Consider the following 26,097-nt stretch of genomic DNA (forward strand, 5'->3'; position numbering starts at 1 on the left):
GAGCAGGGCTTACAAGTGAGCTCTTTTTGGGTTTAGAGCAAGATAGAGAAGTATGGTACCATGTACCTCTTTGCCAGACCTTAGGCATGGTCAGAGTCAAGAAGATAGCTCTTCATCTAACATGGAATGGCACAACCTCCATGGTTTTCATTTAAAAGCATGTCTGTGCTGGGTGCAGCCATCTGTTGCATAATAGACTGATGCTCTTAACATGGAACTGCATTTCTATAGCTGCATCCCTTTAGGGATTCAAACCCATGTCTCCTATTAGGTGTTAGTAAACCCCAGCTGGCGGTCCTGATCGCTGGACCAGAGACAGGGTCTTAGGTGCGTGATCTCCCTCTGCTCCATGTCTCCCATAATCCTGATGGTACAACACTTCTTGTCCACCACGGAGGCTTTCTCTTTTGTGCCAAGCTCCTGCCTAACTGCTTCCTTCACAAAGCTTTTGCTTTTTGCAAGGGAACTTCTGTTCTTGCCTGTTATTCTACTACAGTAGTAATAAATAATAATAATAATGATAAACTTTTACATTCTCTTTTCTCTCCCCATCTCTGTAATTCCCTGCTTGCTATTTCTCATTAGCAAGGAAGGAAGGAAGAAGCTGGGTAACAAAATGAGAAATTTCTTACCTAATAATTTTCTTTCAGTTAACAGCTTCTCACCATTCAGCCCGCCTGGACAGTGCAGTAAATGGCCAGGATACAAATTGATTTTTTTTTTCCCTCTAAATAAAGTGTCAGGTGTATAATTTAATACTCTATATTGTGGTGTTGTCTTAATGCTAATAATTGCCTGCTGAAGCTCTTCTGTAGTCTGGGTGGCTTCTGGTGGCTGGTGCTGGGCTGGTCGCCAGATCTACCATAGCCCAGCTGTGAACCTCAGAGGAGGGGTAGAAGTCAGCCTGTCTTTGCTGAGAGAAAGAAGAATAATTAGAAGAAAATTAGAAATGGAAAGTTCAGCTTGTTTGTCTTTCTCGCTTCTCTGGGGGAGTTTTTTGCTAGGCTGCTTTTAACCTGGAAGCAGCCCTTTGGTCCAGATCGTGGTGCTGGGAGCAAGAGGAAGACTGCTTCTTTAATGGGAGAGCTGGCACCGGCCAGGTTCATGTGGATGTGAGTCTGTGGCTTTTGGATGCCCAGTGCTGGCCTCGCTGTCCTGAGGATGGGGAGCTGTGGGCTGGGACTGTAAGGGTAAGTGTGGTCACTCGGGGTTAGGCTGGGCTCTGCTCTGCACTCCCTCATGAAGTTCAACCATTCATACTTAGGCTAAAGGAATTTTGCTCTAACTTTTGGGCCATCACCTGAGCCAACCTTGAATTTTCAATGATGCCCTAAGAAAATAAGTTAGCTTTGCTTGTGAGTTTCAGTCAGTCAAATTAGCCTTAAAATGTTGTATTGAGAGTTTCCTTGAATTCTACTCATGTCTTTGTAGCCTAAAAAATGGGTGTGCATGTATGGCTGTATACACTTTGAGTTTTTCATGGTGGAATTAATCCATGATTTTCAAAAATACATAGATAAAAATAATACAAGCAAAATTCTTGGGTTTGCTTTTAAGTTCTCCTTAGTGAAGAGCTCCCCATCTCGTTTTATTTGGTGCTGGGAGGGTGGCACATTACAGGAGTGGATTTACTTCTCAATAAAACATACGCCCTTCTGCTGCAGTGCCTGAGTGCTGGCCAGGCAAGGATCCTGGGCTTGGTGGGATGGACAGCAGAGCATTTAGTGCCCACAGCAAGACCTGGCTACTTAAGAGTCTAGCTGCAGTTGCAGAAATGATGCTTCAGCACTTAAACATGAAACCAGCTGTTCCCTTTACGTCTGGCTTGGGCATAAAGTGCCCTTGCTATTTTACATAGTAGGCTGGCAGCACAGGGAAAGGGAGCTGGAGACAGATCTGAGCCTGGCTGCCTTTGCTGTTGGCTCTCCAGGGTGTCGTACAGCCCTCGCCCTCTGCTAGAGATATGGCGATGCTTTGCATTCGCAGGGTTTGGAGAGGGGAGCTGATTAAGATGCTGGTCAGTTCTTCTCCCTGGCCTTTCCCTTTATATAAACTGTTACTGTTGGATACCCCTGCAGAGATTTAAAAAACTGCAGAAAATACAGGGCAGAAGATGCCAAAAAGAAGGAAGGGTGGGGGATGGGGGAGGAGAGAAAAAATGCCAAGAACAGCATAAAAGGCAAAGGAGGAAAATACAGCAGGGAATTGGTGATTGGATGGAAAGGAACACTAAGTAGGGGAAATCTGTCTTTATTGTCCCTATTTTTAAAATGTTTATGTCCATAACTACTCGGTCAGGAGGGGTGAATGTGTGGGCAGTGCTGAGATGTGTGTTGTACCTGCTGCCAGAGTGCTGTGATTGGTCTTGGCATTGCCAAATGCAGAAATCCCGAATTGGAGAAGACTTGTGTGTGTGCATGGGAGCTCCTACCATTTCTGGGCTTTGGAGCTGACCAGTGTAATTTCTGGTAGCTAATTAGTCCGTTTCCAGGTGAGTATTTGTCAGGATGATCATTGGTGGTTATTGGTTTCATCAGCAAAGAATTGCTTTTTCCCATGTTGTTGAGAACAGCTGTCCTGAGCACTCCGTAGCGGGGTTGTGAGACTAAAAAAGGACATTGCATTGTGTCAAGTAGGTTGCACAGGGGATGGTCTTTTTCACTGTTCTCAAGGGTGTTGTGGGGGACACGAACATTAGCCTAGAAGAAGAACATCTGCTGCTAGTTTTGAGGACAGTGTCAAGATGTTCTTCAGTTCAAAAGCTTACCTTTCAGCTGTATTTATTTTGGGAGGTTGAAAGGGTTTTTTTTTCTTAAGGGCTTTTTATATTGTTGTGTAGTTCAATAGGCACGTGGTTACCTTTTCAAAGAAAAATCTTCAGAATCAGAATGGCATTGTTTATTGCTGGACTATTTTTGTACTACCTGCTTTTAAAAAAACCATGTGTTATGGGGGGTTGGGGGGGAGGATTCGGGAAAGAAAGGAGTGATTAACTCTTTCTGATGAATTGGTGTCGAGGTTAACAAGTTTCCATGTCTGTTTGACTGGTGGAGTAACCTTTACCTGAATGTAAAGTATGTGGATGTGGTTTGGTTAGATCCTCCCTGGACTGTGAGGTGAAGCAGTAGCATTTATTTCAGTGTGGATGTGCTGCCAGAAAAGCAGCACCATTGGTGGGTTCGTTGGTTGTGGCTTTTTTAATTGACATTTAATTTATAAAAAATGTATCTGGTATCTAATAAAAGTTGTCTGAGAAATGACTGACTGTAGGAAAAGCTTTTCTCATCATTCCTTCCCATCTATCAGTAAGTACGCAAATCATAGAATCATCTGGGTTGGAAGAGACCCTTTAGATCATTGAGTCCAACCACAGACTAACCCTGCCCAGCCCACCTCTAGATTATGTCCTTAAGGACGCCATCCACATGCCTTTTAAATACCTCCAGGGATGGTGACTCCACCACCTTCCTGGGCAACCTATTCCAACTGTTCTGCAACTGCTCCATGAAGGCACACGATGTGGGAAGGCTGTTGGATGTAAGCAGGACACACGTATCACCTGGAGCTTGAATCTTGGTGTGAGGAAATTGGTGTGAGTTGGGGGAACTTAGTAAAGATGGGTTTGTAGTTCTGTGCAAGATTAAGGGCGAATCTTGTAGGAAAACCTCCTCCTGCCTGCAGTGGCCCTGATGCAGTGACTGCAGACCAGCTAGGGCTGATCCTCCTCTTGCTCTTTGCTCAGTGAGAAGGTCCTATTCTCAGCAGGCTGGGGCAAGGAAAGAGCTGATGGGCTTGTGCATCCCTGCTTTTGGACAGGCTTACCTTGCAGAGCTGGTCTCTCACACTTGTAGTAGGGCACATAGCGGATAAGTGGAATTGGTTTTGTTTTATCAAATTGTGTCTTTTTCATCTTTACCCTTTGTTTGCACCCCTTTTGGGCTTCACCTCCATGCTTCTTATAGTCTAAGTGTGAGGAGCCAGGTGGTGGGTGCTCTGTGTCGTGGTGCTGCCATGCAGCCCTGCGCTGGCTAGCAATGCCTCCTGCCATCCTTTGTCAGCAGGAACCAATGTTTTTGGGAGGAAGGGACCTTGCTCTCTGCGGCACGATGTGTGTTTGCTTTTTCTGAAGGGGTGAGCAGGCTGGAAACTTGGCTTTGGACGGGGAGGACCCCTTGACCTTGCCTTGGCAGAGGGAAATAATAAAGTGGCAGACTTCATTTGTCTTTATGCCGTATGCGTGGCCTCATGTGCTCCGTACACCATCAGACCTAAATCCTGGTGTCGAATTGGCACTGTGAAGGAGCAGGCTGTAATTTTCAAGGTGGTTTTGGGTACAATAAAATAAAAAACGTTTTCACTTAAATACGAGCGTACATGTCGTGTTCTGTGACCTTATTTTGTCAGCTAGTATTAATTCTTCTCTGTCCTTAACGTTTTGTTTTTGTGGCATGTTTCTGTTATGATGGCACTTGATGATGTCACCAGAGGTGAGTGGGGGACCGGGAGCCCTTGGCAGCTGTGGGGTGGGGGCATGGTGGGGTAGCTGGGGTTGCACTATGAGGCATCTTACCCAAAGCAACGAGATTGCCAGGAGCTTAAAACTGCTGAGAACCTCTGAGCCCGCTCCGGAGGCTCCTGGACCTGTAGCAACAAAACTCACAGCATACTCTGCTCATGTGGCTCCACACACCCTGTATACGCCTTGATGAGCAGCAGGTTCATTTGTATGCCCATCAATCCTTGCACACCACACTTCATGCCACGCTGCTGCCACTGCAGCATTCCCACATCCATTTCTCGTCCCTATGTGGTCGCTACGGCACTTTGTCTGCCCCGTGCTGCTACTATTCCCCTCCCCATTACGCACACGTTAATGGCTGTTCTCTTCATGCCCTTCACTAATCAGTTATCTTCCCTTCCAGAAAGGTCCTTGTCCCCTCTGATCAGCTAATCAATGATACTCTGGTGCAGCTGGGCAGTGCCTTTTTTGATGCTAAGCTGCTGCTCTCCCTTCTCTGTCCTTGCAGCTCCCAAAGTGGAGCTCATCAGATTTAGCAGCAAGAGCGTTTCTGCCCCGTTGGGTTCCTCTGACAATCCACGGGAGCTTTCAGTGGCTCCTGTTGGTTTTAATCCCTCCCTGGAGAGCGATAATCAATCCTGCTGTTTCTGATGCCTCAGGCTCAGGTCATTGGGTTTGTTGCTTAAGGATTTTTGTTAGTGAAATTTCCTCTCCTGGCTATTTGCAGATTTTGCTGGGCTCCAGCCCCGAGTATTTTGTAAATGCTGGTGGTGCTTGGTGTCTGACGTGGTGCTGAATGGGTGGAAGGGAGCATGCTTTGTTTAAACTCTTTCGTCTCTGACTGCTACAAAACGGTGTGACGGAGGATGTGTTTGCTGCATGGGACCAGAGCACCAAGTGCCTTCTATTATATCTGCTCGGGAGGATTTCCTGGGAAGCGTTCAGCCTCCATTTCTGTCTGTAAGGAAATCCTCTTATCTGGGCAGAGCAATAAATAGTGCTGCCTCCTGTAATAGAAACAGAAAAACACATCCTTCACGTGGCTGTTTTCAAAAATACGGGGTTTTAAATGTATCAGCTGGAATGATTCTTCTGTAATAAATCCCCGTAATAGCGTGCTATGTATACATTTAACTAGCTGCACAGAGGTAGGGAGAAGGGGGAGACGGTGTGCTAAAAGAGGGTTTAGCGTGCATTTTCTAATGACAAGAACAGTAAATAATCCTACAGGTTTACAAACCTAATCCCCAGTGTCTGATTGCAGCCCTCGCGTCTCCCGGAGTCAGTTGGAAAGACGTTAAAAGGGCTGTAAAGAAAAGGCTTTTGGGGGGGCTTATGTTAAAATATTGGGGGAGCTGGCAGAGTGACTGATGGTTTTAAGCAGCATGAATGTAGCTGATTTGGGACTGTGATAGAAAGCTCCAGAAGTGCCCGTCCTTCTCTGGTTGCTGTGCAGACTCCTGGTGAGGATGGAGTAGGATGCTCCTCACTCTGCGCTCTTCCCGATGGTGCTCTCAGTTAAGAACTGGATTTGGGGGACTTTTGTTGTTTTTAATGCCCAACTCATTTTTTTGTCCCTGCCCTGCAGTAAAGTGGTTGTTTTTCTTAATGGAAGAAATCCACGGTGTCTAAGACCCGTGCCACGTGATGACATGGCTTTTAAATAAGCTTTTAAGAGGTCGGGCCAGATGTTGGCCACATCTGTGTTTTTATTTCGTGAAACATTTCATTTCGACCCTTTTATTAAAGGAGAAATATCATAATTTAGAAATAGTTTTGAAAAGTTTAGCAGCTGGGAAGAGCTTTCTGGTATATTAAATGCAAGGGGGGGCTTACTTTCCATACCCTGGAGTGAGCCACATAACATGGCCCGGGACATATATTTATGGCTGGTAGGATCTACTCATGTTGAAAACGATTGCCAGAGATATTTTCAGATCAGAATGTATGTATTCTGTTTTGAATTGGCATTCTGTAACAAAACACGTGGGGTTTTTTCTTGGTGAAAGCGCTAAACTAGGGATTTGACGGCACCTTCTCTTCTGAAAGGCCCCTCGTGTTTAATGAATGCCTATCGCCTTGGCAGGAGAAAGGACGACTTGCAGGCAGAGGGATATCCTGCAATTACTCCCTCTACTGCCATTACAGGGTCTAAGAAACGCTTATTATGTATAACTTGCTTCTGGATTCTTCTCTGCAATTTACCAGTTGGAGAATGAGTTTTCCGTCCCTGTTGCTAATTGATCCAATGAGAAAAACTGGCACCTAATTCAGTAACGAGTTATATTTAAAATGACATGTGAAATTGTTCGTGGTGCCTGAAATTACATCATTTTCAGTCTGGCATATTAGGGCTGTATAAGGGAACAGACACCTACTGTACTGTGACATATTAAATTTTAAACCTCTGATCCAAAAATACAGCAGAGTATAGGAGAAGCGAGGTGCTTAATGATGAATAAAAGCAGTTGCAGCTTGATTGTAGTGGGATAATTTTATTGTTCTTAAGATGCTGTGGCAGTTTTTTTAGTGACAAGCCATTTTGGGATGAGCAGGATTGTGCGTAGAGTGGAGACTTGAGTCCAGAGTTGTTCTGCCACCGCTTCCAAATTTTGATTTTCTAGCTGGTGATTTGCAGAACTTATTACTAATTTTTGATGTTGGTTCACTTTTTCTTTGTCCCCAGCTCCAAGCCTGTGTAAAGAGTTGATATTTTAGTTTATCTGGTGCAAAGAATATGGAAAAAAAAAAAAAAAAAGACAATCCGTTCTTTGCTCAGATAAAATAAATTGAAAGTTGGGGCAAAGTTTACTCCAAAACCTTGAGGAAATGAAAGGTGGATAACACAAAGAGAGGGGAGAGCATGCTCTCTTCTGTACTACAGCTTTGTGGTTAAAGTACTTACCCAGAATATGAGAGACCCAGTTCAAGTCCCATTTCCATATGAACTCCTTCCGACTTCAGAGAGAAGTTATTCTGGCCTGGGCACGCTCTTGCACTCTGCTGCGGAGCTATTTTATTTTCTGTAATGAAATATTTCTTGGACCCAGGTGGAGTCTCCAGGGAAGGCGTCTCAGACACTAGACTACAGTATTTACTCCTTTCCTCGGTGAATATCTAAGCATTTTGCTCACTGGAAATTTATATCTGCGTTCCAGCAGGAGAGACGCGTGGTGCTGTTTGCGGAGTACCCTGGGCTCCCGTGGGTGATGCGACGTACAGTGATGCCTCTCTGTGCCAATTACAGTTTGCTAATAAAAAATTCCAGTGGATTATATTAAAGAAGCAGCAAACCACCAGGATATATTTTGTCACCTTGCTTTTGCTCTCCAGCCTCGAGCCAGGGAGTGCTTTGCCAGGTCACATCCCTGCCAGCATGAGGAGCTGGTGGCCCTGGGGCAGAACCTTCTGGTCTTACTGCACTATATAGAGATCAGACCAGAAGAAAAGGATGTGTATGGAACAACTGTGTAATCATTATAAAATCTTTACACTTTTAAAACATTTTTGAGGAAAAAGGTTGTAAAGGACATATGGTGCCTGGGACTAAAGTACAGTTAGATTTCTAGATGTTCCTTACAGCCTTTTCAGTCATATTTGCATCTAATTGTAGTAATTGGTAAAGTTGATACTGTGTTTATGAGACAATCTCAGAAGAAAAAGTGCAGTTGTGTGTGGTTCCTTATTAGAGGACATTTTCTTTGGGATGAAACTTGTTTTCTTTTGTGTGTGACTTGGCGTGGAAAGGGTTGTGAACTTTCTGTTGGTTGGTTTGAGTTTGAGAAAACATTTGTAAGCACTTGGTGTCAGATACTGATAAACATCTGTTGAGCTGAGCAGTGAGATCCTTTACACCACTGCAAGAAGCACACCCTTTGTTCCTAAATAGGTGTTTTGGTGGGATTCCTGACCCTGTGGTTTCACATACTTCAGGCAGCTGGTTTAAACACCTGAGTTTTGCCAAGCAGCTCATCATTCGTATCTGGGGAATGCTGAGAATCCCCACCTTTGCTTACCTTCACGCTTTGGTGCTCCTCAAGCCTCAATGCTCTGCATTGCTATAACCTGTCATTGGGTCAGAGAGCTGGGGCTGCCTTCCCTCTCTGCCAGAAAGCACCAGGCTGGGGAATAAAACTGTTCAAAGGTCTTGCTTTGGGGGAAGGCACATCCCCAGGACAGGGGAGCAGGAACTGTGAAGATGCCAAGCTGTTGTGCACCATTTTGGTTTTTAATTTGTTACTGCAGATTGTTGAAACAATGTTATTTGTTCCTGCAACCAAACTGGTTAGGTCATCTCTTGTCTTGTCGTGATTAGATGTAATAGAGATGACGAAGAATATTGCTTCATTCCCCGGCATAAGTCTTTGTTAAATAATTTATTTTCTTTTCCACCTGGACCACATTAATAGTGTGCATTACTGCTGTGCATTAACATGACCTGGAAAAGCAGGTTTTGCAGTTGTACATTGTGCCAGTCCCAAATTAAGCCTCATTTCTGTCCTGTTACACTTTTTAATAGAGAGAATATTTTTAAAAGTCTTTTCAGAAGAAGTCTTAATACAAAACTAGAAAAATTCAGTGAAATTTTAGTTACAGAGAGTCATAATTGTTTAAACTTTTTCTAGACACTTCCACAGCTTTTAAAAATTAATTAAAATTTAGAAATATTTTCATAATTCCCATTTTACGGATAGAAAAACTAATACACATGGTTTTTACAGAACTGCTATGGGGTAAGTGGTTCAAATGAGAATAGATCAGAACCAAGAAGAAAGCCTTGGTATGACTGTTGGCATGATGTGTTGTTATTCACTGCTCCACGCTGCTTCCCTGAAAACAGAAAATATTTTCTAAGTCATAATTTACTGATGAATTGTTGACCTATAGGCTCTGACAGAGAAATTCATGTTATAATGAAAGAAAAATGCTCATCTTTTTAAACAGTTTCCCCAGCTTCCTGCTGAACATTCATGGCTGTAAATTAAAATAGAAAGAAAAGGGGGGGGGGGCAACTGGAAGCATTCAACAGATCTTTAGTACTGAAGAAGACCATGCTGATTCCTGAATTTTAAATTAATTCAGTGTAGTGAATTTGTGTGTGTGTGTACCCCCATATACAGCTATGCGTTAAACCTCCTGGGAGAATGTGGAAAGAGGCAGATCCCTGAAGGACAATCATTAACTGTTATTTTACCACAGAACTTGAATTACGATTGATTTTGAACAAACATCCATTAATTAAAATATGTTCTTTTCTGTAGGTGAGAATACAGGAGATGGTGAATTAGATCTGAGTGGGATTGATGACAATGAAATAGATCGGGTAAGGAGTCCTATTATCCGGGGTGTCTCTGCATTTGGATATCCAAGAAAGACAAAATAGTTCTTATCTGGTTTATCCTCTCCTCTCACTGCCTCTTCGCTCTGATCTATAGAGCAGTTCGAGCGATTTCAGTGATCTGAGATCAAAACTGATGTTCACACAAGGCTGTGAATTTGGTATTCCTTGCCCAGGTTTTTTTTTTATGTATATATGAGACTGCTGCTGCTCACTCTTACTGTGCTGGAATAATTCTGTTTTAGATTGTCTTTTATTCTGAAGAAGGACTTTTAAAAGTTTGGTGGAGCTCTAAATTCATTATTTAATTAAGATATATTCAACATAGGAGGCTGCCATGGAAACCAAACTGTAGAACCAGCATGTGCAGCTTCTGCATTCTTTCAAAGATTTCTATAACATTTTCTGGATTTATTATTATTTGTGTGGCAGCAAAATACGCCCTTTACCATACAGCCTCAACATGAGAGGCAGCTGTAGAAAAGAAGGGCCAAACAGCAGGCCGGCATCTGAACATGGGACAGCGGCCTGCTCGCCTGAGCCTGAGCCTGATGCCCTCGCCAGCCGCCACGCTGCTTTAAAGTGTCACCTGGGTGCATAATGCCAATGCTAAAACTCCTTGTGGGGTACAAAGTCATTGAGAGTGATGAGGTTGCATAGGGGTTACTGGTCTGCACAGTGTTGTTGGTGATGGATGAAGGAGGAGGAGGAAAATGCGTAGCTTGACTCCAGCCATCGTGTGGGTTTTGCTGGGCTGGGCGTTAGGAGGGAGAGGCCTTGTGAATCATGCAGACATGCTATGGGGGGGGTGCCGAGTGTTTTCAGTACAGCAGGTCCATAATTTAAACAATCGCGAGGGAAGAACAAGCACATTTTCTCCTCCTCTTAGGCTCTGTAATGAGGTCATAACTCTGCTTTTATGACCTCATGTTCATTTCCATGGCAATAGACTGTAATATTGTAAGCCCAAGATTATGAACTCCCTAAAAGCACAAGAAGGATGGATAACTGAGCTGGGACAAAGTGAGTTTTACTATTACAGCTCACCTTTAATAGTAGTAGATGAAAGAGTGAAAATATTGGCCTGATAAACCAGGGCTTGCACAGCTGTTAGCTCTCCTTGTTTGCCTTCAGAGGAAGGACTCCTCCCTGCATTAGCTTCATTTGAGTGGAATATTTTTCTGATAAAATCCTATATGTACATTTTACTTTGGAGAAAACCTCCAGTGCTCAAACCCTTAAGGTGGAGTAATCTCAAATTGTTTCTCTTGCTTGTAAGCATCATTTTACAAGTCTTGGGTGCACTCCTTAAAAATAAAGCATCTTATTCATGAAGGATGACCCAATTTATCTTCTCTGTTCTGCAGAAGTTCTTCACTCCGAAATAGCATCAGCTGTAGAGGACTTGTTTTGTGGACAGTTGTGCTAAACACTGGGTTTATTTTTACATTTAACTAATTGAAGAGATTTATCTATCTACCTGCTACCTATCTACCTCTCTTATTTACTTCTGTAATTTATCTGAATAGCTTTAGGTATGTTTTGCAGCTCAACAACTACTAGTTCTTCTACTGAGACTAAGTGGAGTTAACTAACAAAAGTCTAGATGTGGCTACGGGACCAAACTCTCCAAAATCCAGAGGACTGACACTCTAGAAATCTAAAGCAGTTTTGTTCACACAGATATGGCCATTGAACTAATAATCTCAGTAACTGTGCCTAACCCTTCACAGAAACCTACCCAGAAGACACATGTTTCTGTTTTGGTAGCACAGGGCAATGGTTTCCGTACTGTTTTGAATTACAGACCACCATCGACATGCTGAATTATTTGCAGACGACCATGTTGTCATGGTACTCTCATATTATCTGAAAAAGATCATAAAACCAGGATCATTTTAGGTTAATTATAGACCCCGTACAATGAGTCCTGGATCATTGTTGGTCACCCCATCAGAGTTCAGAAACCAGCTGCTGTTTTTTAAAAACATGCTGTTGTTTTTCGCCAGCTTTAGAAGTTACTAGAAATGCTCCCTGGTTATCACATCTCAGTCATACTTTCTTTTATTAATGTGTTTTTAAAAAACAGAGTGTGAATTGACCTTGCCAGTGGTTTTTCAATTCAGCTTTACTCTGTGGTTTTCAAGTTGATTTCTGAAAGTAGATAAACTTGTTTTGTCTTTTAGTATATACTTAACGAAGCAGAAGCTCAGATAAAAGCAGAGCTGTGGATGAAAGAAAACGCAGATTATTTGAAGGAACAAAAAGGTAAGTGTATCGGACTGAAATTCTCCTTTTGGCCATTGTTGCTGAAATATACAGTCTGTGTAATCTTCATGCTGGTTACCTTTTCTTGTCTTTCAGAAAAGGAAGCAAGAATAGCAAAAGAGAAAGAACTCGGGATTTATAAGGAACACAAGGTATTAAACTGTGTGCTAATTGTGTCTGTCTGAAAATGTCCTGGAAATTCATTACATTTGCTGATCAAGTCCATGTAGGATGTATGGGCGTAATAATACAGGTCACTCCTAAACAAACAAAGGCTGTTGTATCTATGTGTTTTTGAAATGCAAGACTATGATTTTTCAAGTGGTAAAACACTTTCTTGGCCAAACTTTTATTTGAAATAACTACTATGAGAAAGTTCTGTGCATGGCAAAGTAAGAGCTGGCTCTTTACATTTATGATTGCTGTCCTAATTGCTTGCTTATTTAAATCCAGGTCTTAAGACATGCTGGTTTTTTTCTTTTCTTTTTTTTTTTTTTTAATATGTGCATGGGGAATTTGTTTGTACTTGCCATAACTGCAGTAGCTTTCTTTGCTCTTACAATAATGATTTCTTTATGAAGAACTGAATAGGTCCTTCTTACAGTCACTCAAAAAGAATACTTTGTTCTACCTTTCATAAAGAATGCAACAGTTATGTTAACAAATGGCATGTCCTGTCTCCATGTTTAGCAGTTTAAAGCAGCCTAATTGGCCGTATATTCACAGCATTAGTATTTTGTGCAATTGAGCAAGTGACAAGTCAAATCTTCCACATGCAGCTAAAATCCATGTTAGTTTTTACTGCATATATCCTCTATCTTTTTTTCCAACTAATGCAAAAGACAGAGTTTCCCACTTCCCTTAGGTATTTCCACAATAAAAACAAACCCAGACAATGAAACACTGTTTTATGCTTCAGAGTTTCTCATTCATCCTGTGCTTACAGAAACGTGGCAGGCTACCAGCAATTTTCAAAATTGTATAACTCGTTGGCACCACCAAGTAGCCTGAACACCCACCTTTTTGTTCGGACAACACAGGAGTTTTTCTCTAACCCTGTATTGTTTCTGACAGCTCGAGTAGAAGTTGATTAATATAGTGCTTTCCAATTTCAAGGTAGCACTTGAACCATGTAGGTAAACAGAGGGGCTATTATCCATTAAAAAATAAATCTCCTGCAGAGCTTGGTGTTAAAACCTTCCTTTGAAAAGGAAAATACTGAATGAGAAACAGAGGTTCTTTTTTTTTATCCATACCTACCCAGGCATGGGACATGGATAGAGAAGTTCTCCGGTGTCGTTTCTCTTTGGCTCTGCATCAGCCTCCGCAGCACAACGCTGGGCTTGGGCTTGCAGGTTTGCCTGGGAAGGGCAGTTGCAGGTGACATTGCTGCTGCACTTGTGTGTCCGCAGCCTCCTGCTGCTCCCTGTCCATTGGTGTTAGTGCCAGTCCATGCTTAGAAAGCTGCCACTGCCTTTTGCAGCATGGAAGAGGAGTTGGGGAGATGCTCTTCCACACCGTGTTCAAACTTGATACAAAATACCATTGCGGTTTCGATATGGTGTTGTCAGTGCTTGGTGGAGATTGTGACCCAGCTTGACTCTTAACTTTAAAAGCAGTTTTAGCAGGGAAATTTCTTCATTTCCATGTTGGGTGATGGTATCAGGGTCCCTGTTCCTGTACCAGGAGTTCACTCCATTTTTGTCATGCGTGAGAAATGGCCCACATTCCTTCTCTGGCAGCATTACAGATACTAAGTAAAGAATTTGTAATAGGCTGTGTGGGCATTTGGCACAACAAGAACACTTACCTCCTGTAGAAAAGAGACCACTCTGTCCCACTGAGTGGCAGGAGAGGGAGCACTGGCTTAGCCCGCCCGCATCGCCTGCGTCCACGCATCAGCAGCACCTGAGCCAGGGCTGCTGAACTGCAGCTCGCCCTTCTGCTTCACAGAAACTTTGTTTGTATCTACATTACTAATTTTATATTTTAATTAAGCCAAAGAAATCTGCAAAGAAGCGGGAGCCAATTCAAGCCAGCACAGCAGGAGAGGCAATTGAAAAGATGTTAGAACAGAAGAAAATCTCAAGTAAAATTAATTATAATGTGCTAAGGGACCTGAACAGCAAAGGAAGTAACACACCAAAGAAAGAGGATGACAGCACTGATGACAGCACCAACACCAAGAAGCTGTCAAGAAGAAAATCTATTGCCAGTAGGAATATAGCCAACCCTGTAAACAGTGTGGGAAAAAGGTACCGCAATTGTTCATTTATATCTCTGTCTGTGAGACTGTCCATGTATCTTTCTGAGCCAGACAATGTAGGGACTGAAACATTTGTTGGAGGCTAAAATAATGCCGGGGCTCTGTTTTTATTTATTTTGCCTGCAGTGTTGTGGCAGCACCTTATTTATAGTTCGCGTATCAGAGGTCTGCTGGGGTGTGAGTTAATCATCCTGAAGCTGAAAGGAAAAAAAATAATCAATGGAAATTCATAAATGTGAATCTTTCAGCCGGGGACACCTTTTCTTCATATACTCCTGACATTTGCTGTCCTTTCTTTCTAAAGTTGTCTGTATCAGCTGACACGACACTAAATGTTCGAAAGCTTTGGCTTTTTGCTTGATTTGAAAAATATAGTTCCCATCTGTTTTGACAGCTAGCTGTTTTGATTAGCTTTTATTTTAGCTTTATTCCAAACTTTTGTTGTTAATTGATGAAACAAATATAAAGCTTTACAGTAAATACGCTTGTCGGTTTTCTGGTCTGCATTTGCAAATGTTTTATAGTATGATGAAAACCACTATTTTAATGAGTAAAATATTTGACTCTCTGGGCAGATTTGTAGTGTAGAAGGAGATTGATGTGTCCTATCTGCAATATTCAACTATTTTATTCATCTTCAGTTTATGTTGGATGATTTGAGTTGTGTCTGTGTATACTAATTTCTTGCTTAGATGTTATATATTTACTTGCTGCCTTAGATACATAGTCTTTTGCTTCCAGATGTATAAGCACAATGCCACAAGGAAATCTAGGTATTTAATTCTGAAATGTAAGACAGCGTCCTTGCACTGGAGTTCAGATTTAGGCATGTGTTGTGCCAGAGAGCTGGGAAAGGGCCAGGGAGAGTGGGAGGTAGCAAGAAATCATCTATTTGTACAAAAATGGGAGATGGAGGATACCTGAAAACATGAATCTGTGAGGGTTAGTAAGTGCACACCCATCAGAAGCTAAGCAAAATAAGGATGACTAGACCCAAACCCCTTATTTTTGACACCAAAGCTGGCAGCGCAGTCTTCTGTTTGGCTGAGATGCCAAAGCCAAAGCTAAGTTAACTGGGATACAGGCTTTTGTGATGTACCAAACATCTTTGCATCCTTTGCTGTACATTCTTTATTCTGTGTTTTGCCAAGATAGCTTCATCCTCATTCAGCTTTGCTTTCCAGTTCTTGAGTCACTGGGGGTTTTAATCCCCTCTGTACGTTGCTATGTGAGGTGATGTCTAATGACCCGAGCGTGTAAGTTTTCCACTGGTGAGGGAAAGTGAAGATACACTGAGGACCAACTGATGGCATTTAGCCTATGCTTTATTTGGTTTTGACAAGTATTAATGAGTCGTATTTCTGGTATTTCTAGTAAAATATGGCAAATTCAGTTGTCTGAAGTGAAATGCTGTGATGGGAAGTAGGGGCTGGCCAGGATCCTGGTTGTGTTTCAGAGCTCAGCAGTAACATCCACGCTTGAGCTGCTTCACCATGGCCAAACCTTGTTGCTTCTCAGGTTTGCAGAAATGTCGGGTGCTCAGAGCTCCTGTTGAAGTCAGTGTATTAAGCTCTTAACAGGTGTTAAACTCTTTGGAAAATCATGCCATAAATATTTAATTTGACAGTGGTGCAACTTGTAAAGGTTTCTAAATAAATACAAATCAGTATTTTCCAAAAGCAGCTAATAAAACATGTTTATTTTTCCTCTTGAGAGCCTAAAGTACGTCCTTAAGATGCATAACAGAGTTTCCTGATGATGATTAGCAGATCTTGGATACAATGAACTTTGCAGCAGAACGCTTCAGAGGAGGTTGGGGATATGTGCAGATACATGAGTTAAGGAGATTTTATACTCCAGAAGCAGGCGGTGTTCTTGCTTAAATAATATCAAGGACTTGGCAAACCATTAGTTGGACCTTTTTCCTTTTTTTTTTCTTACTGTTAAGGATTTATTACATACTTATGCTCTTTTTTTTGCCAGTAGTCAAAATGCCGTGCCTTTTAAATGGCATGCATAAATTTCTGTGTTCTGCATTGTTCTTATGCGCCCTGCATTCATTGCCTTCGCTCAGCATTGTTCCTCTGAGAGGTGAATGGCTAAATACTTTCCCAGTGATACAAAAATCATGGTAATTTATATGCAATTAATAATAATAAAACCCCAGAACATTGCTCATTAGAAAATGAATGAGGCGCATAATGTATCTTTATCCAGGAGGCATTTGCAGAGATCCTGCTAACCGTTTCGGTTTGCAGTGATTTACAGACCCGTGTGTTTATGTGTCTTAAATATTTAGGAAGCTTCTTTTGACTGCAGTAGCACCTTGCATCACCATGTTTTGATCCAGCCCTTTCATTCATCTGAGTTACAGTCAGATTTTAAGGAGCTACTGATTTAGTTATGATCTCAATTAGAAGGTAGGAAAGTAGGGGCTCTTTATGAAGAAGGATCTTTATTGCTTTCCTTTTGCAAGCCAAGATTTTACATACTTCAGCAGGCTTGGAGAGATGATGGAGTCCAGTTTGCCACGTGTCTCAGGAATCATCTTCATATACAGTGATGTAGCACCCTGGAAATAGGAGGCTAATCTTCATATTCCATCTTTCTAATTGTCCTTTGCTATAAAAAACTGCGCTGTTACTTCTGGGTAGAGGGCTTCAGAATATCTCCCAAAAAACAGTTACCCCATCCAGACAGGGTGCAATGTCTGGGTGTTTGGGGCTCTTTTTTTAATATTCCATAAACTAGTTGTCATAGTGACACTGGGTTCAAATATTGGAAAAACATTTCTGTACTGATGTGGTAATGATAAGCAAATTTTACAGTCTTGTAAAAAGTTGCTGATTTGCAAGGAATTTATAAAGAGCTGGAGTGCTAAGCATGGTCCCAGGAGCATGCTTAGGCTGGATATTCTTTTGGTCGGTGGCCCTTTTAATACAACGTTTTTGCTACTGTAATCACTTTATGGTTACTTGGATTCCAAAGATGATCTCGTTTATGCACATATTGTTTGATAAATTTTGAAATCTCAAAAGTGTTTGGTATTTTGTGAAATTTTGTTAGGAAGGTACTTTCAAAAAATTCTTCCAAAGATAATGCAGGTGTCTCTGTTTTAGATAGGCAGATGCTATATCCATCAATATTTTCAGACACAAGCTAGATAACTGAACAGGTTTCTTTACTGTGGATGCTGTGCAACTGTCTGCATTTTAGGAAAAGCCATGCTTTTCTCAGACACATCTCCCAGAATTATACTGGGGTTTTACTTATTGGATCTGTCAAGATGGTAGAAGAATGGTAATGACAGTGTAAACAATTTTAGGAACTTTTATGTTATGTAAATGTATTTCATTACATTTCTTAATGCGTTTTTGTTCCAGTGGATATCAACGATTGGTGCTTCAGTCGCAAAAGCCATTTCATTCTCTGTGTGTTAGAGATGTGGCACAGTAGATGTTATACCATAATAGATGTTGCAACTTTAATTTCAATTACCAGTTGCACAGTTTATCTTCACTAATGTCTTCTGCGCATATGAAGCGTAAGAATAATATGTTGAACTCCTAGAAAAGAACAATTACCACTTTGAGCCACTTAAAACCTGAACTCCAGTTAGAGCTGTATCGTGAACTGAAGCTCTTGAAGACCTTTAAAAGAGGGGGTTTAGGTCTGGAAACTTTCAGTTAGAAGCTTAATAATTTATATTTACTTGAGCTGAATCTTAGAACATTACTTGTGAAGTGGAATGTGTTGTACCAAGAAAATGTGGGAACAAGAAAGCTTTCAAGTCACTACTTTTGAAAAATTTTAAGCCTATTTATTGCTATGTGCTTGAAATTGCTAATGATATCAGGAAAGACAGGATATATTATCAGGGGAATAAATGTGTCAGATTAATCTCCTGTAGAATTTGCCTTGGAAGAAATGAAGCAGGACTGTAAAGCACAGCTGAACCCATTGTAATGAAACAAGGTTGTTCTGAATGGAAGCATATGAATATATAATAGAAAACCAAATCATGCTTGCTATGAGTATGACAAAACCCCTTGGTAGAGATCTCAGGTTTGATTAGATTTGGAAATTCACGTTTAGATTCCCTCCATGCTCTCACTTGTATTTATCAGCCATCCATTTTGCTCGTACACGTTGGCACGTGGATCCTCCTGCGAAACGTGTGTTTGCAGCGCTGGGGACTTGTTTGTTCTGCTGCCCACGTTCCTGCCCTGGGATGTACACCTTGAATTAGCACCTGCTCCAGCTATGTTTGTGTTGGCTTATCAATGGGTGTCACAATCACAGAAAAATCCCCTTCATTATTAGGAAAAACATATATAATATTTTTCTAGAGCCCAATACTCAGCATCTCATTTACCCTGATAAATTACTTGGTACTTTCTTGGCTCAAATTGGAATCACATTCCCCCAGGGGAGTCAAATATGGGCAGAAGCCTAATTTAAGTGCTGTGGAGGAGCCTGATGATCCCACGATCCATGCTGCAGAGTGAACCTGGGGGAACAATCACTGGTGGGAGCACTGCCCCTACCACCGACCCTCATTTACAAATGGCCCTTTCTGGTGTCCAGGATGTACTTAGTCCTCTGTCAGGTAGAAGTTTGTTTCAATCTCATTGGCTTTGCAAGATTTTTTTGGTAAAGTTGTGGGAGGGAGAAAGGGAGCATGGGGTGCTATTTATCACACCCAGCCTGAAAACTTTCTCTCCACTGGTTGATACTGCGGGTGTTCATGTCTCCTAGGGAATAAGGAGGGAAGAAGCCCCAAACCACCTGTTTCCCTCATGTCCAGGATTACTGATAATGCTAATGCCTGTATTTGTCCTATTTCTGCTTTGACAGGTGGGGTGTCTTGCTGAGTGCCCCGTTGCATCCTGGCTGGGTGTCCCAAACAAGGCTGATTGTCCCTTGTGCTTTTTCTACATTGGCCATGGCTTACAATTTATAATCCCAAAGCAAATGGCTTTTTTAATGCATAATATTTGTAGTTTGTTTTACATTATGAGAGTTATTATTTGTGGAGAGGAAGAGTGCGAGCTCATGTTTTCCAGATTGCTTAGATCAATCCCAAACAGGATGAAACAAAGCTCATCTTGAATAATCCAAGGGATTCCTGGGTGTCTGAAGTCCCCATGCTCGGCAGATACAAAGCTCTTGAGAGAGTCTTTTCCATGCTGTGGTGGTATGCATTCTCTGCACAAACTGTCCCTTTGAGATGGGAACCTAAAAGTATTTTTACGTGCTTTAATTTTTCCACCATATATTTTTATTTTTCAGAATTGCCTTCAGCTCTTTGTCTAATTTACCTTTGATATCCTGTTTTTCTCTCTCTGCTTTGAAGTCTGTTACATGGTGTGGAGTGCCTGTGTACTTACTCAAAGTGAGATATTAAATTTTATTTCTTGCCTTGTGCTGCTTCAGGCCTTCTTTTTATATGTGACTAACACAGTAGTATCAATTTGCCACCTGGAATAAAATTCCTTACATAAGATACTGGTAGTACTTATTGAGATGGTAGTTAGGAGTTTCTTCTACATCTTAATTATTATTTAGTTGATATTTTTGGTGTTTCCTCTGGAAGCAGTCTTCTGTTGGCTGGGGGATTAACTAGACTGTGATTTCTGGGTATGAATGTGTATGTGGGAGCCTTCCCATTGAGCTCGTGGAGTCAGCTTTTGGTTTGAGTATTATGTATGTGGTAAATAAATTCTCTAACCACTTTGACATAACTGTTTTCTTATGTGATCTGTGCTTTGAGAATTTCTTTGGAGTGTAATTTTATGTATGTTTGTGCTTTGCTGTGGTATATAATCATTTAAATCAAAGGTTAATCAAAATGATTAGTCATTTTGAACAGGAAAACGGTGACATTTGATAAGTACCTCCACTTAAAATAAATCTTACCAGTATTTTCCAGTCTTGTAATTTCTGGAGGGACAAGCTTATACAAATTGTGTTTAGTATTTTATTTATGAAAAGCAAAGCCAAGAAAAAAATTAATTCAAGATTTCCAAGGTTCTGCTTTTCAAGTCATGCATCTGCTTTATTAAAGTTAGCTGTACAGGGGAGAGCTTTATGCATGACCTTGAAAGGAGCTGACACATGCATTTACTTGTTCACAGTTGATTTGAGGAGTTGATCTAGTAAAGCCTGTAGTAATGTTGTAACCTGGCTAATGCTGCAGGTTACTGCTGTTCATATGATCTAAGAAGCCTTTTGTAAGAAGGAGATAAATCAGAGGCAAGAACTGGAAAGAAATGTATCTGACCCAACATGTTTTCAAAGGAGTGTGTGTCTCTAGCTTCTGAATGCTAAAATGTGATGACCAGCAGCCTTTCCCTCTTCATTAAGTGAGGACACAGCAGGAAAAATGCATCCTGCATGTAGCATCGTGCTCCTGAGTGGATGTGGAGTGAAGCAAATGTCACCAAGAGACTGGGGAGGCAGCACACTGTCTGGGGAACGGTGCAGCAGGTTATCCCTTTGGCACTGAGACAGGACAGAAGGATGGGGAAACTTTTAATTATTTTTTTCCAAACCCCAAAAAAAGGGAGAAAAGAGAAACCAGGTCCCCAAGCCCACTATTCCAGAAGCTGGCAGGTGTTCATCAGGATCTGACATTTATTCTGATTACCCAGGCTATTTTGAAGATCAATTCCCCCTGATACCAACGATAGCTTTTTTTCTTTCACAACTGACAGGCTTGATACCCCTGAAAAACACAGCTGCATTAAACTCTGAAACATGTCTGGATAGTGCTTCGCATGGCCGTGCTCTGTACCAGTGAGAAAGGAGGTCCTTTCCAGCCGTCACCCGGCACAGCTTGCATCCCCAGCCTGCCAGCTCCCCGTGCATTCACGCTGCTGCTGTTGCAGGGTCTGCTTCTGCCACTGACTCCCGGGTCATCTCAGAGGCTACTCCAGCAGTTCTGCACTTTTCTGTCATGCAGCATCAGTTCATTAGGATAAGATTACCAAAAAAAACCTCATTCCTTCATCCTTTGTCCCTCAATCCTTTCCTTCCTTCTGCAGGAGGTGAGTTACAGAGCTGTTTTGCCCTTTCACGCCCGTTCTGCCAGTGAGTTAAGAGAAATAAAGGTTTTCCAGCTTGTTACGTTATTAAAATGGAGTATTTTTCCTAAGAATCCTAGTTTTGAAGTCATTAGTTTTTGAGTGCTGGAATAAATCGCCAAAATTTCAGTGTGGCAACTAACCCACCTATACTTTCACTCTGTGAAATATAATTGGAGAAAAATGCGCCTGGAATAGCTTAATGATAGGAGAAATGATGTAAAGAAGCCTTTTCGATGTGAACTGTACCAATTTATGTAAGTTCAGTGATGCTGCAAATCATCTCTAGTTGTACATCATTCATTAAGGACATTCAAATTTTATACTACAGACATCTAATGCTGTCAAAATTCAGTTTAGTGTAAGGATAAAGCAGCGTGGTCTGCTCGGACTGCAGAGGAGCGTTCTTCAGCTGTCATTTATTTGGATTTACGAGAACCTTTGAGAAATGTATATAAATAAACCCTTCAGGATTGGGTGAGGACACATCTAGGCTTGTGCCAGTATTTCAGCAATAACAAGCGTCTGCCAAATCCCGGTGCTCAGTTCCATTTACCCAAAATTATTGGAATGCCTTCAATTTAAAACTAAAAAGGCATTGATCTGGCTCGACCTCATGGCCCAGACTCGGGTCAAGTCTTCTTATTTTTACAGCAGCCTTCTTGTTTGTTTAATATAAATTGGATATTGCTTTTCCGCCTCCCACTCAAGAAAATCATCTCCTGGTTGGATTCCGGGGGAGGTCGACTGGGCAGCACAAAAATGCAGGGGGGATTTTTGTGACTGTCTGAAATAATTTCGCCTTGCATTTTAAGGCCAAATAGGAACAATTTTTAGCCCAGAAGATAATTTTGTGTGACAGTCGGATGGCGAGCTCCTTGTTTATCTACAGTCTCATTTTCAGGTTGGTTGTAAGGAAATGCTCTGCGAGCTTTTTTTCTCCCAAATTATACTCAGTGGGTCTAATGGGAGATTTAATATACATAAGTGTGCACAGTCCCTTGAACTTTAATAGCGTGTTAGCAAAAATAGTTACATGTGATGTGGGGGGTGAGGGGAGTGGGAAGAAACAGAGAAATCGGGAGTGTTACGGCTCTTGTTATCAAACCTGAGCGTGTCCCGCTGTCAGGGCTGGGAGTGCTTCAGCGCTGTGAAATGCTCCTTCTCAGTCTGCAGGTTTGCCTGGTTTGTTTCTTTGTGTCCTTGCTGGTGGAGAATGGTTGGTTTCTGAATTGGTTTTCCTCTGTTTTCAGCTGGACTAGGGTCAGATCAGCTTGTTGATCTTTATGCTACGTATCTGCTCATTTTTTTAGTATAAACCAGGGGAAGTGTATGTCTGATGCGTGTTAGATTTGCCAATGAAGTTGAGTGCTTGGCACATATTTCTTAAATGTTGAAGGAAATGGAACAAACCAAACAAAAATTAACTTTTCCTCACTACAACATGGCTTGTGTTACTTTACCATGACTAAATACCCAGATGAGGAGGGCAGTCACACGATGCCTCTTGATTTGTGTTGTTTGCATGTATTGCCAGGCTGGATAGCTGGCGATCACTATGTGGTTGTGGCTGCATTGCTTTCACCATGGCTGGATAAAGTATTGGAAAGTTACAGCAGTTTGTTGCAAAACTTGAAGTACTGTTTGTTCGCATAATATATAACAGCATCTGCATAATTAGTTTTAAATTGGCCAGTGTACTGTAACTTAGGCATTTATGTAAGTGCTGTTCCATTACCCGGTGATGCTTCTGGTGCACTGACTGATTTCAGTTTTACCTTGCTGCAGTTATTACTAAATATAGGATGAAACATTCTGAGATAACTTCGAAATGTGGTCTTGGAAGATATATGCAGCAAATGTAACTTTTCCTTCTGTTGTTGAATTTCCAATTTATTGTGAGTCAGAAATTCCTGCCTAGCATTTTCCCTTTCCTCCAGTGCCACACGGCAGATTGAACAAGCCCATTGCTGTGTTTAGGAGATGCAGGAACCAAGGTAACTTTCTGGCATGCCCTAGGGCAACCCATCTCCTTCTCTTCTCTCATACAGACCCCCTTCCTTGTGACCCAGAAAGCTGTAAGAGAGCGAACCACTGTTTTTTACAGACATTTATTTACGCTTGAAAGGAAACCTGTGCTGTTACAAAGGTTGGATGGGCAGGTACAGAGTAGAGTATAGCGTGCATGGACCTCAGGACTTGCCGTCCCTCTCCCAAGTGTATGTGCAAGTGGAGAACCTCTCAACCCAAGTGCTCTTTCAAGGCAGCGCCTGGCTCAACAGCTGCCAGAAGCTATAGACGATTTGAAGTTTTTCCATTCAAGCAAGGCTGTGATAGCTGGCAGGGAGAGGAGACAATGAGGCTATTACAGCCCACAGCGTGACGTGAAGCCATAGATTTGAAATCTGTATTGATATTCAGAGTTGAGTGCAGCCTTGCTGAATTGGAGCACTGGAAGATGCTTGGACACTGAGAGCACTCTCGGGGACCCGTGCAGAATAGAAGTGTTGAGCGTGCATTTAACAGTCTGTTGTCTCTATTCAGTAAAGGGTTTAGATGTGGTATTTATGTGAAAGAAATATATGCTACTTTACAGCACAGTGTTCTTTTAAGAAGTTACCAACATACTTAATATGAGTGTTTTGTGATCTGAAGTATGGAGGACACGCATACAAATTTGGAAGTGGAATGAAGTGACTGGTCTATTTGTTTTGTAAGGTTATCTCTGCCTGTCTAGAGTAGTGACATGGTAGTTTCAGTAGAAAAATGGCTTTGTACACTCCTGTGTGGATTTTATCATGCAGCAATAAAGAAACAAAATAACTTGGAGTCCTAACAGAGACTATTGTTGCTGAAGTTGAGCGAGACAATTGTCAGATTAAAGCTGTAGTAGAATCAATCAGTCGTCTGATGAATTAATAATGGAGATTAAAGTCAACAGTGAATCAAATTAATGGATGAAGAGAAGCAAGACAGAAATCAGGGTGGTTTAAAACATATGACTTGTTGCAAGGCAGTAAGCCTGGGTACCAAGTGAGTACCGCCTGCTGCCTGGCTCCTGGAGGTGGTGAATGGCCCTTCCAGTTTGTGCTCTAGAAAGTCACTATAAGGATTAATTCTGTGCCTAAATGTGCTGCTTAGATGGAGGTGGTTTACACAGTTGTTCTTTTTACATTTCCTGCCAAATAAACTGTGTGCGAGCAATATTGGCTTTAAAAAATTGATATGCAAATACAGCACATCTTAAACATGTTTGCACTTTATTCATACCCTTTTGAAATATTACAGAAAAAAAATTGATGGGAACAGAGTGGAAGGTGAACTCCTTTGTGTAGGTTGTTCGTGAAATAAGGTGGGTGGGAGAGCAGTAGGGGCTGGTGGTGGATGCCTGCTGCGAGCTTTCTCAGACGGTACCTTCCGCAGTCCCTCCTCCTCCTCCTCCTCTGGATGGTGTCCAGGAGATTAGGATCATTAATGGCTCCCAGTGTTGTGGCAGTGAGAAAAAAAACTACCTTTTGCTGATGTGTTCATTTGTAATACCGCCTCTGCTCCACCTCTTCAAATCTTCTAAGCGCTTTGGTGAATTAAGAGCTTTCTAAAGAATATACATACTCCAGAAGTGTAAGGCAAAAGCTTGCTGAAAAAGCTTCAGTCTCATCATGGTAAAAGTTCAGAGTACATTTACTTTACATTTCCTTAAATCCCAGTAGGAATAGAACTACTTTTTATCTATGCATCCATATTCTCCTTTCCCTGTTACGTCTTAAAATATTCTTGTTCCTGTTCACTAACAAAGCATTGGGGTAATGAAATAATTTGCTTTAACTGGATTACAGCCATGGATCTTGTAGGGCTCAGATAGACTGTGTTATACCTTTTGTGAAAATAAACCTCAATGCTGCTTCATCACCTCTAAAAGCATGACATGACAATCCTTAATTCTGCTCTGTTTAAAAAACAAACCAAACCAAACCAAAACAGGAGGAGGGGAAGCATGAAGGGAATAAAAGACAAAACCAAGCTAATTAAGGATTTAAGGCTACTAGGGTTTGGGAGGTTTTTTGCAACTAGTAAATTGAGTCCAATGTAAAATGTGGTTGCAAAGTAACTTACTAGCAAGTGATTGACTTGTTAAAGGTCTTGGTTGGATGGGAAAGGTTTCTGTAAAAATTAACCTCATCTCACTGACCTTTACTGACCCTGGCTGCCTCTCTCTTAATCTAACCTGAAGAGATTAAAAAAAGCCTTAACATCAAAAGGAACTCGAGACACTATTGTCTCCCAGAGTCCCATTGTGTTTAGGAGTGATTTATCAGGAGGCAGCAGCCTGCTCCTGCTCCGGAGCCTTCACCCGCTGGCACGAACAATGCGGCGGTGGCTGTAGGTCAGGCTCGCCATCTCAAACCCGGCCTGGAACAAACAATGCACAGCTCCAAACGTGATGGATGGGAAACCTGACTCCAGGATTCATTTGCCCAAACTTGTTTGGAAGATTTGCTGGTTTTACTGAACCAACATTTTTCAGGTGCTTCCTGTATTTGATCCAGGAGTGGATAAGTGGCTCCTGTTTTGTTCAACTGTAGAAAAGACGAGTGTAATGAAATCCTATTGAAAGTTTGCC

The 26,097-nt window shown here is 41.7% G+C and overlaps 1 protein-coding gene across 1 annotated transcript in view; it reads left to right on the top strand.

Annotated features, from left to right (window-relative positions):
• BRF1 (BRF1 general transcription factor IIIB subunit) overlaps positions 1-26,097 on the top strand; it is a gene marked incomplete at its 5' end in the record, with an annotated part of 169,369 nt that overhangs the window by 114,128 nt on the left and 29,144 nt on the right. Inside the window, 4 exons of the mRNA XM_084270529.1 lie at positions 9,781-9,842; positions 12,044-12,125; positions 12,222-12,277; positions 14,124-14,380. Of these exons, the coding sequence (XP_084126655.1) occupies positions 9,781-9,842; positions 12,044-12,125; positions 12,222-12,277; positions 14,124-14,380 (457 nt within the window). The remainder of the gene's footprint in view (positions 1-9,780; positions 9,843-12,043; positions 12,126-12,221; positions 12,278-14,123; positions 14,381-26,097) is intronic.

This window comes from Gallinula chloropus (assembly GCF_964237585.1).
Source record: "Gallinula chloropus genome assembly, chromosome: 14".
NCBI lineage: Eukaryota > Metazoa > Chordata > Aves > Gruiformes > Rallidae > Gallinula > Gallinula chloropus.